The 11211-nt window shown below is 43.9% G+C and overlaps 1 protein-coding gene across 1 annotated transcript; it reads right to left on the reverse strand.

Annotated features, from left to right (window-relative positions):
• Window positions 1-1027: 1027 nt before the first annotated feature.
• On the reverse strand, window positions 1028-9831 carry LOC110503721 (kinesin light chain 1). The gene is made up of 12 exons (XM_021582203.2): window positions 9712-9831; window positions 5826-6056; window positions 5387-5617; window positions 5012-5087; window positions 4536-4764; window positions 4323-4410; window positions 3922-4023; window positions 2948-3121; window positions 2629-2728; window positions 2272-2452; window positions 2115-2181; window positions 1028-1919 (listed from the first exon to the last, which is right to left on the reverse strand). The coding sequence occupies exons 2-12, from the start codon at window positions 6033-6035 to the stop codon at window positions 1827-1829; spliced, it is 1551 nt and encodes a 516-aa protein (XP_021437878.2). The 5' UTR covers window positions 6036-6056; window positions 9712-9831; the 3' UTR covers window positions 1028-1826.
• Window positions 9832-11211: the final 1380 nt, after the last annotated feature.

An 11211-nucleotide genomic window follows, 5' to 3' on the forward strand; every position in this document is an offset into this window, starting at 1 on the left:
GGGATAAAATTGTAGACCTGCACAAGGCTGGGATGGGCTACAGGACAATAGGAAAGCAGCTTGGTGAGAAGGCAACAACTGTTGGCGCAATTATTAGAAAATGGAAGACGTTCAAGATGACGGTCAATCGGTCTGGGGCTCCATGCAAGATCTCACCTCGTGAGGAAGGTGAGGGATCAGCCCAGAACTACACGGCAGGACCTGGTCAATGACCTGAAGAGAGCTGGGACCACAGTCTCAAAGAAAACCATTAGTAACACACGCCGTCATGGATTCAAATCCTGCAGCGCATGCAAGGTCCCCCAGCTCAAGCCAGCGCATGTCCAGGCCCGTCTGAAGTTTGCCAATGACCATTTGGATGATCCAGAGGAGGAATGGGAGAAGGTAATGTGGTCTGAGACAAAAATAGAGCTTTTTGGTCTAAACTCCACTCGCCGTGTTTGGAGGAAGAAAAAGGATGAGTACAACCCCAAGAACACCATCCCAACCGTGAAGCATGGAGGTGGAAACATCATTCTTTGGGGATGCTTTTCTGCAAAGGGGACAGGACGACTGCACCGTATTGAGAGGAGAATGGATGGGGCCATGTATCACGAGATCTTGGCCAACAACCTCCTTCCCTCAGTAAGAGCATTGAAGATGGGTCGTGGCTGGGTCTTCCAGCATGACAACGACCTGAAACACACAGCCAGGGCAACCTAAGGAGTGGCTCCGTAAGAAGCATCTCAAGGTCCTGGAGTGGCCTAGCCAGTGTACAGACCTGAACCCAATAGATCTTTGGAGGGAGCTGAAAGTCCGTATTGCCCAGCGACAGCCCCGAAACCTGAAGGATCTGGAGAAGGTCTGTATGGAGGAGTGGGACAAAATCCCTGCTGCAGTGTGTGCAAACCTGGTCAAGAACTACAGGAAATGTATGATCTCTGTAATTGCAAACAAAGGTTTCTGTACCAAATATTAAGTTCTGCTTTTCTGATGTATCAAATACTTATGTCATGCAATAAAATGCAAATTAATTACTTAAAAATCATAATGTGATTTTCTGGATTTTTGTTTTAGATTCCGTCTCTCACAGTTGAAGTGTACCTATGATAAAAAATTACAGCCCTCTACATGCGTTGTAAGTGGGGAAAACCTGCAAAATCGGCAGTGTTTCAAATACTTGTTCTCCCCACTGTAAATCTTTGTTTTAATTGTGCTTGTGCAGATCAGTGTTTTGGAATTAAAATCATCTAGTGCCAAAAACACGAGAACCGCTGGTAAACATGAACACAAGAAGATAAAATCAGAATGTAACACATTTAAAAAAAAACATTGTATAAATAAGGTATTTTTTCATGCATAGCTACAGTAATTTAGATAATATCCAATAGCTTCAGACGCTACCTTAATAGAATAAACATGTTCATAATTGTGAACAATCATTGAAGAATTCAACCATTTCCCTCCTTGTACAGTAAGTCACAACAGAGCATTACTAAATCATTATAAAAAAGCTAAATGTAATTTCATTTCCAGATTAAACTGGTCTGAAATGGATACCATCTGCGTCACTGAAAACCAGCCCTCATTGCTGTGTATCCTAATCTATACCCCAGAACTGGGGCATCAGGGGATGAAATTAGCAGACAGCAGGCAAGGAGTACCAGTGGCCTCCCCCAGCTACAACATAGTGCAGTAAACAAACCTCAACTGATAACAGATCAGTGTTCAATTTAAACAGGGAAGGGGTGGAGTGACCCATGTAGGCGCAAGAGGCCAATCCACAGAGAGAGAGTGGAGTCGGGGCCAGAGCTGTATGAGAGTACTTCCTGATTGTTGGGAGGGGGCTAGTGTTCAGAGGTGTAGCTGAGGGACCCTCGCCGTGCTAGGCTCTGGGTGCTGGAGCTCAGGGTTCGGTTCTCAGTTAGGTCGCTGGTGCCCTGGAAGAACATACAAAACACTTGACTAGTCTGACCGTATGTGTATAACAATGACATACACAGTACATTGATTTTGATGACACAAAGCCAGAGAAATGCCTTAGGATATGAAGCATATACAATGAAAGGTGATGAATAAACACTAACAATCATATTGTACAGAAATGTGAGAAAAAGCCAGAAACGGATGCTCACCCTTGCAGCTTCTTGCCGCTCCCTCGCACCCACGTTCAGCACATTCAGAGAATTAGCCCTTTTCATCCTGAGAGAGAACAAGAAAGAGAGAGTGAGAGTAACAAATTGGACATCATTTTGAGAGCTAACACATGCAGAATGAGGACTTGGTCTTTACCCAGGAGTCGGAGGGGTGGTATCCTGAGTTCCGACTCCTTTTAGCTTCCTGACCAGCTTCTCGCTGCTTCTGCGTATCGACTCGCGGAGTTTGGTGAACGAGCCGCTGCGCTTCAGACTGCCCAGCCCATCCTGCATGGAGCCCTCCTCTCCCGTGTGGGTGCAGATATCCCGCACCTCACCTGAGACACCAACATCACAGAGGATACACATCAGTGGCATCATTCCGGTAAGATTAGCTATTTACAGTACATATCTGAGATACATTTTTATTCCAATACATACACCCTTTTAGGGTCAAAATGCTTGTGAACCTAGAGAGCAGGTTTCAAAGAGCATATTATGAGTTTGCTCTCACCATCCACAGATCCAAACTCTTTTTCATGGGCCAGGGTCAGGATCTCTTTATACAGAGCCTCAGCTTGTCTGTACTTCCCTTGTTTCAGGTAACATGAAGCCTGTAGCCATAAATACAGCAATACTAGAGTCACAAATAGCGCAATCACACCTCAGATAGATTGACCCAAGCTGCATGCGTGTGTCTATGTCCCCCACTTCTACCCAAGTATAGCATATTATACACACAAATAATATGGTATCATCTAGCCCAGTGACCATGCCAACCATGTCCACTCCCCCTTTTTACACCTCCCTCCATCTCCCTCTCCATCCCTCACCAGGTTATTCTTGGTCTTGGCCACGTTGGTGTCGTCAGGGCCCAGCCTGCTCTGGTAGATGTGCAGGGCACGCTCGTAGTACTGCTCCACTTCCTGGTACTTGCCCTGGTTCTGACACAGCAGCGCCAGGTTGTTCAGCTGCTTTGCCACGTCAGGGTGGTCTGTGCCTAACACCTGCCCACGACAACAAGAGAGGAGGGGGGTGAAGGGAGATCAACAGGCAGGTTTTGGTAATAAGCATTGTTCGGGGTAGCGCATTACAAAGTAATGCGTTACAGTAATTAAATTACTTTTTGCGGTAACAAGTAATATAACAGTTACTGTTCCAATTTAAATAATACAGTTACTGATACATTTTTGGGTTGTTACTTGTGTTATCATTAATTTCCTATTACAGTTACTGATCCAAATAAGTATTTGTGACAGAGCAAAATATATTTTTGAAATCCCCCCGCCCTAGATTCTAATGGTTTTTATCTGACGCCCTCTCACAAAGTTCCTGTTCACGCACGCACACACACACTACTAACTGCTTTAGTGAGGGAGATGGAAAATAGTAGAAGCATCTTAAACATTGAGTTTCTCAGCGCGGAAGTACTCCCATTACTTTGATTTGGTAGGATACAATTACAAGAATATAACAGTAAAATGTCAACTGTGTCCAGGCGTGAAACACCTCTCCACTGCTAGAAACACACCATTGTTTACATTGAGTGAGAATGTGCAACGTTTTGGGGTGTAACGCAAAAGTAATATAACAAATTACTTTTCCCAGGGAGTAGTAAGTAATTATTTATTGTTTAAAGAAGTAATGAGTCATAGGTAATATTACTTTTTTTGAGTAACGACCCCAATGTTTTATGTAGTATGGTTGCAGTGCTATGTAGTACAGAATTCTCGCAGAGTTGCCATTGGTCCATCAGAGGGCAGGGTTTCTAGTCACGGTGCTGCTAGGTTACTGCCTCATTCATTACCTTCTCTCTGATCTCCAGGGCTCTCTTACACAGTGGCTCAGCCTCCTTGTACTTCCCTCTCTTTCCATACAGTACAGCAAGATTGTTGAGTGTGGCTGCCACCTATAAACAAATACAGTACTGTTAGTTATATACAGTGATGTAGTGGTAAATAAATAAAGGGGGGGGGGGGGTAAACTCTGATCGCCGGTCGCAGTGAAAAAAGAAACACTCCCTATATTTTCATTTAATTTTTCAACAAAAGGTGGGTTACCCTCCACTACACCACTGGTTACATATTGTAGCTGCTTATCCACTGAGCTGGGGAAAGCCATTAGCTATGCATGTTTTAGACATCTTATTTAGCTGTTTGTCCATTTTGGTGACCCTTGACCTTCACTATAGACTATAGAGGAACATACCGCAGGGTGATCTATGCCCAGGGTTTTCTCCCGGATTGCCAATGCGTCATTCAGGAGGTTCGCCGCCTCTTTGTACTTGTTCTGGTCTCTACAGAGAAGAGCGAAACAGCCTTTAGCTTTAGCACACGGCTAACTTAACTAGTCACACTACAGAAATCTCCCACAGTAAGACCTAGCATCGAGGCTATGCTAGGCTAACGTGGCGCCAATCACCTGTAGACCAGGGCCAGTATGTTGAGCATGGTGGCCACGTCAGGGTGGCTGTGGCCCGAGGACTTCTCCAGGTCCTCCAGGGCCTGTTTGCAGAGGGGCACGGCCACCTCATAGCGGCCCTGGGAGGCGTACTGGATCACCAGGTTATGAAGGGTCCTCAGGCGGGCCGGGATCTCATAGCCTCCCTGCTGGGCCGCTGCTGCCGCACTGCTACCGTGGGGCTGAGATACTGGGGGACAGGAGAGGGAGGTAGAGTCATTCATACAGACACACAAATATACATGAACACAGACATACATGGACACATGCTCACTGGCAAATATATTGTGCATATACACATATACAAACACACAGTGAGTGACAGACTATGCAACACAGAGAGACACATCGAGACACCGGCACACATACATCCATAGCTCGTCTGCACAGCAGATTGATAGACAAGAATATCCGTCTCATTTGACGAGTGCACGTACTCTGTGACTGTTCCTCCTCGTCCGTGGGGAAAAGGTCATCTAGGGACTCCTTGGTGGAGCCCGTCTCTTTGTCTTCCTGTCGACATAGTAAACATAACTAGATTTATAGTGCAGAGCTGAGGGGAGTATCTATATGAACTTTACAGAGAAACACATATCAACCTGTTCTGATAAGCCACCAACAGCTTAGCTTTAGTCATAACATAAAAGATGAGGCAAACACATGCACCGTGTAGTGGGTCATATTCATTAGGACACACCGTAGCGAAACATTTCTCATTAGACAAGTTTTGGTAGTTCCTCACTGTATCAGTCTGTTTTTTCCCGTTTGGTGCCTAATGAATATGACCCTGATTGTGGTGGTCTGTGACATACCGGTGGGGGCTCCTCCTGGTCGTACTTGCGGATGCTGCTCATGAACTGCAGGTGTCTGTTCTGCTCCTCCAGCGTGACCACCACCTGCTCCCTGTCCTGCAGCCTCTGCTGGGCCCCGGCCAGCTCGTCCCTCAGCCACTGGTTCTCCTGGCACAGCCTCCGTACCTGGGTCCGCAGCTTCTGCTTCTCCGCCTCCAGGGAGCCCAGGTGGGCCGACAGAGCCATCATCACCTGGGGAGGAGGAGGGAGAGGGAGGAGGTACATGGAAAGAAAGATAGATAGAGAGTGAAAGAGAAAGAGAGTGAAGTAGGTGTGCATATATACACATGTACAGATACAACACACCCAAAATACAGCCAATAAGACAACTTCACCCATTATGCGGTCTTTATGCATTCTACTATCTCCATACATTCCCTCATCTCCAGTATGATCCCACCTGTGCCTCTCCCAGGCCCAGCTCTATCCTCTCCAGAGACTGGCGGATGATCCCACTCTTCTCCTGCTCCACACTGCCACTGTCGGCCACCGGCCGGCCCTCCAGCGCCTTCTGCAGGTCATCCAGGAGGGTGTGGTTCTCGCCACGAAGCGCCTCCAGGCCCGCGATCACTTGCCGCGTGCTGCACAGAATCTCCTCACCCGACAACATGGTGCCACTCTCAGCTCAACCCTGGATGGAGGAGGAGGAAGGGGAGGGTTTACCATTTAAAAAAAATACTTGTACATGGTCATATGGACTATACAAGGTGTAGAAAGCGTTCCCCAGAGATGCAAGCCCATGTTGACTCCACAGTTATGTCAAGTTGTCCAGATGTCCTTTGGATAGTGGACCATTCTTGATACACACAGGAAACTGTTGAGTGTGAAAAACCCAGCAGCGTTCCAGTTCTGAACACAAACCATTGCGCCTGACACTTCCTACTTTACCCCCTGAATGGCACACATAGAAAATCCATGTCTCAAGGCTTAAAAACCCTTCTTTAACTTGTCTCCTCCCCTTCATCTACACGGATTGAAGTGGATTTAACAAGTGACATCAACAAGGGATCATAGCTTTCACCTGAGTTCACCTGGTCAGTCTGTCATGGAAAGAGCAGGTGTTCTTAATGTTTTGTACACTCAGTGTACATGCATGGAACACACCAAGTGAATAAAGGTCTGACAGCGGTGTTCAATGGCAGCATGGAATTGTGCACTGGTGGTAATATGGCTAATGGCAACACTCCACAGTAAACAATGTTGTGTTGGACTATGACAATGTGCTGGCTAACCAACTAGCTTTACAAATGCAACTATCCTTTTACCACTGACAGTGCGCTAAAGAGACTTGTGACTAGTGATTTACAGTAAAATACAGCTGGTACTGAACTGAGATGTCTCACAAACAGCAGCGCCTAGACACACAAAGACAAACACACAGAGGAGAGGAGAAAGGAGAGGGGTTAAGTCACTTCTAACCAAACTAATAACACACAAGCCTACCATAATGACAACAATCCATTTGATCTGTCCTATAGCTGTTTTGCAAAACAAAACGTCTTATCAGAACATAAAACGATGCTCCAAGTTCCGTGCAAAGTGCAAAACTACAAGTGTAGCCTATGTTTACCACCACAGGGGGGTGTCACCAATGACAACAGCATGCTGACCTGACATCCTGCCAGAGCCTTTGAAACTGTAAAGTGATCTGCCTGGGTATTTTTATGCAAACTTTCATAACCACAATCACTATGCATTCTGGCAGCCAAAGGAAACAGTGAATAGCCAATACAGACACCTATGGGACTGTACTGTATGTAAAACACATCCTGGGACAACGGTGTGATGTTGCTCTGTGAGCCCGAAGGCATAAAGCCTGGAGCAGACTCAAGTCATAACACATGATGTAGCCTACTTCCTGGTCAATGAGCCTTCATGCCACATTGAGGGGTTGGAGTGGGATGTGTAGTACAATGAGAACGGGCCCAGAGAGAAAAGGTCTGATCATATGGTTGGAGTGGGATGTGTAGTACAATGAGAACAGGCCCAGAGAGAAAAGGTCTGATCATATGGTTGGAATGGGATGTGTAGTACAATGAGAACGGGCCCAGAGAGAAAAGGTCTGATCATATGGTTGGAGTGGGATGTGTAGTACAATGAGAACAGGCCCAGAGAGAAAAGGTCTGATCATATGGTTGGAGTGGGATGTGTAGTACAATGAGAACAGGCCCAGAGAGAAAAGGTCTGATCATATGGTTGGAGTGCAGTTCTAACATTAGATGAAAACCCACAACAATATCAACCCTGACCTGGTACAGATACAAATAAAACATAGTAGTGGGTGTTCTATTTCTGGTTGGGTGTTCTATTTCTGGTTGTGTGTTCTATTTCACGGTCCTTGCTCTCTGTGGTAATAACATGTTGATGCATCTTGCAGCACGGCTACAGGGGATGGCCTCAAAAAATAAATTTAAAAAGGTTGGCTTCTCGAAGATCAGATGGGCAGCCTGAGCATAAAAGACCTCTGATCACCCTTTCACCATACCAATATTAATGGGAGTACAGGACAGGAGGTTTGCGCTGTGAAGCCAAGCGCCTAAGAGGAGAAACAGGTGTCTTTGGGGAACAAGAGAGTGAGCTGTGCTGGGCCTGAGCACAAGACTGCATCAGCATAACACCAAAAGGCAGGCCAGCTGCAGCAGACCATACATTAACACAAGGATATCGGTTTACTCGTGGCTCCTGGGAGGAGAGCAGCGTATGGCAGTTGTGAACAACAGTGGTCATTGGAATTGATTGTGGCTCATGCTGCAGTCAGTTTATAAAGGACCAATAACGGATCTAAAGTTGTAAGAGTGGTGAACTTATTTAACATTTGGGTAAATCCATTTCAATTCAATCACTTTTTGACAGCATCTCTTTTGATTTAAACATACAGTACATTTCCATACATGTTTGCCCATGGAAGAAGTGGCCAGAAAGTGACTTTCTGAACATGAATGCTAAAACATTCAGGAGATAAAAGTACTCAAAGTTGGCCCATTTTGCATACTCCACCATACCTTGAGACATCAATGTCTTCATCACTGGAAAATATCAACTTTTGAGTTTGAGATCATTTAAAAAGCTTACTAATAGTGTTGTCAAACTATTCTGAACAAAAATATAAATGTAACATATAAAGTTGGACCTATGCCCTCCCAGGCTGACCCGTGGCTGCGCCCTTGCCCAATCGTGAAATTGATAAACTAGGGCCTAATGAATTTATTTCAATTGACTGATTTCCTTATATGTAACTCAGTAAAATCTTAGAAATTGTTGCATGTTACGTTTTTATTTTTGTTCAATATATTTGATTATTTATTTTGACAAAAAATAAAAATAATAATAATTGTAATAATAATAAAACATTTAACGTCAATTATCTAAAAACACAAACTACATTTTTCTCTTCATTTTTGTACAGGTTGTAGCTTAGACCCTATTTAACATCATCTGAAGTTTTTGTGTTGTGCCTGAAATTCTATATCATACAAGTGGTGGTGAGATTCAGGAGGGCCTGATCAATTGAAAGCAATAAATGTGATGACTGAATAGTTAGACCATTTTATACACTCACTAAGGCACTTTGACAGGTCAGTAGACCTAAATAGAAAAGTTACGATAGACCTACAGTTACGATAGAGGATGCTCCTCTGTAGGTCTATGGGAGAAATGCAACACCTGTCAGAGACAGATAAACAACATGTGCCCGTGTACAGGAGGACTTGTGCCATAGGCTACTACTGTGTCTGCCTTCACGGTTTTATATGGATTACGAATTTGTATAACATTAGGCAATAACAACAGATGGTTAGTCCGGTGTATTGTTGTGGCTTTGTCAACGCGTTTAAAATGGTATAGGGGAAAGTATACTGCGTGGGCTACGACAAATACAGACAAAAAATATATTCATCAAAATAAATCAATGAATTTTGTCAAATAAATGTATTGATGACATACTACAATCATGCAGAAGAAAATGAAGATCATTGCGATATAATGCAGCCATAGAAACTACAAAAGTATGATCCACATGTCAAAGAACACATTGATGTTAACACTAACAAGAGTACTATCAACAAAGTTATTTTTAACCTACTTGCTGCTAATTCCAGGCTTTTGGCGAGATTTTTATTTGGGCTCCCATTAAAGTTAATTGGACCGTTCGCGTGAAAACATCCACTATTTGTTTATTATGGGACCAAGATAACGGATAAATTTAGACGACGGCATTAACAGTAGTCCTACAGTTTTTCAGTAATCATTCACCTGTTCTTGCGGCTCAGACTCTCATTTCAGCTTACCTGATCAGATCATTCCCACCATGCACCGCGGTAGATGGATGTCATCTCCGTCTGGGGACAAGGCCATCTATCTGTGGGTGCTCCGAACTGCGAGTGACGGGACAAACCAGCACAGACAGGACTGTAAGGCTGACTGTCACCGAAATCAACTGCTCTATTCACATTTAATGTTAAATAAATGCATTAAAAAGGGTATATATTCAAATAATATATTATGTAGTTAATATGATATAAATTATATTTATCTATGACAGACTCTCAATTTATTAGGCTGTAATGGAATTACATTTTCGTTTTCAAAGTGCTACATACCAGAACTGGTATTCTGATGATATGGACAAATTTGTGGCTATTTCTCCATGAAATGCGTTTTTGTTGTGGTATTCTTTAGGAATATGCTGCATGTGTGTGTGCACAGTGTTACTGTTATTGTAAGTAACTAATTGGTATGTGCATAATTAATTTGCTGAGTCAGTGGTTATTGTCCATAAGTCAGTTACATTGTAACCAACACAACACAACACAACACAACACAACACAACACACAAACATGCCCAGTGGCACCACACATCACTGCATGGTGTTGTATTTATCATGCAGACTTCGAAATAGCCAGCAATAACAGAAAGGTGGGGGCCAGTGAGTGTGGGACAGGGGTGTGTTCGGGTGGAGTAAAAGGGGTAGTGGAATCCTGAGGGGACTTAATATAACTTGGCAAGTTTTCAACAAAGCAGATTAAAAGGGTGGGATGGGATGGAGGCATGGCCCAGGGAGAATAATAAGCATTAGGAGTAGCAGTATTAGTTGAGACAGTGGTGATGGCAGGGTTGTACGAGGCATCAACATTAGTTACAGTAAGAGAACAATGACTTAATGGCTTAGATATAGGAGTGAAAAAGATAATATAAGTAAACTAAGAGGTATTGATGTCTGTGGATATTGGACAACATATCTGATGTGCAGGCCTCACAGAATGAATGAATTACAACATTCATGTAAAAAGGTTCATTGCAAATATTAAGGATGCACGAAAACCAGAAAGAAATCGGGAGGATGGGAAAGAGGGCAAGAGCAGGAGCAATCTGAGAAACAAATTGCAAGGCTTTAGAGACCAACATGGACTATAGAACACAGTGGCATCTTCTACAGAGATGAAGAGAGAGGGAGACAGAGAGCAGATCACACTGTGGGTTTCTGTAGACAGTTATACGATCGGGGTGATTGATGGTTCAGCTGCTGGGCTTGTGTGGCTACTGAGGCAGACCCATACCTTATAAGGGAAGCCAGGCCTGAGCGCTAAGGCCTCACTACTCCCCATGTCAAATCAAATCACATTTGATTGGTCACATACACATGATTAGCAGATGTTATTGCGAGTGTAGTGAAATGCTTGTGCTTCTAGTTCTGACAGTGCAGCAATAGCTAACAAGTAATATTTAACAATTCCACAACAAATACCTAATACACAAATCTAAGTAAAGGAGGGAATATATAAATATA

This window comes from Oncorhynchus mykiss, chromosome 24 (assembly GCF_013265735.2).
Source record: "Oncorhynchus mykiss isolate Arlee chromosome 24, USDA_OmykA_1.1, whole genome shotgun sequence".
NCBI lineage: Eukaryota > Metazoa > Chordata > Actinopteri > Salmoniformes > Salmonidae > Oncorhynchus > Oncorhynchus mykiss.

Excerpts from the sequence above, each read along its gene's own strand:
- LOC110503721 (XM_021582203.2), bottom strand. The coding sequence starts at position 6,035 with ATGTTGTCGGGTGAGGAGATTCTGTGCAGCACGCGGCAAGTGATCGCG. Across the intron at positions 5,618-5,825 it reads TGGGCCTGGGAGAGGCACAG|GTGATGATGGCTCTGTCGGC; the intron begins GTGGGATCATAC and ends CCTCCTCCCCAG. Across the intron at positions 2,729-2,947 it reads CCAAGACCAAGAATAACCTG|GCTTCATGTTACCTGAAACA; the intron begins GTGAGGGATGGA and ends TTATGGCTACAG.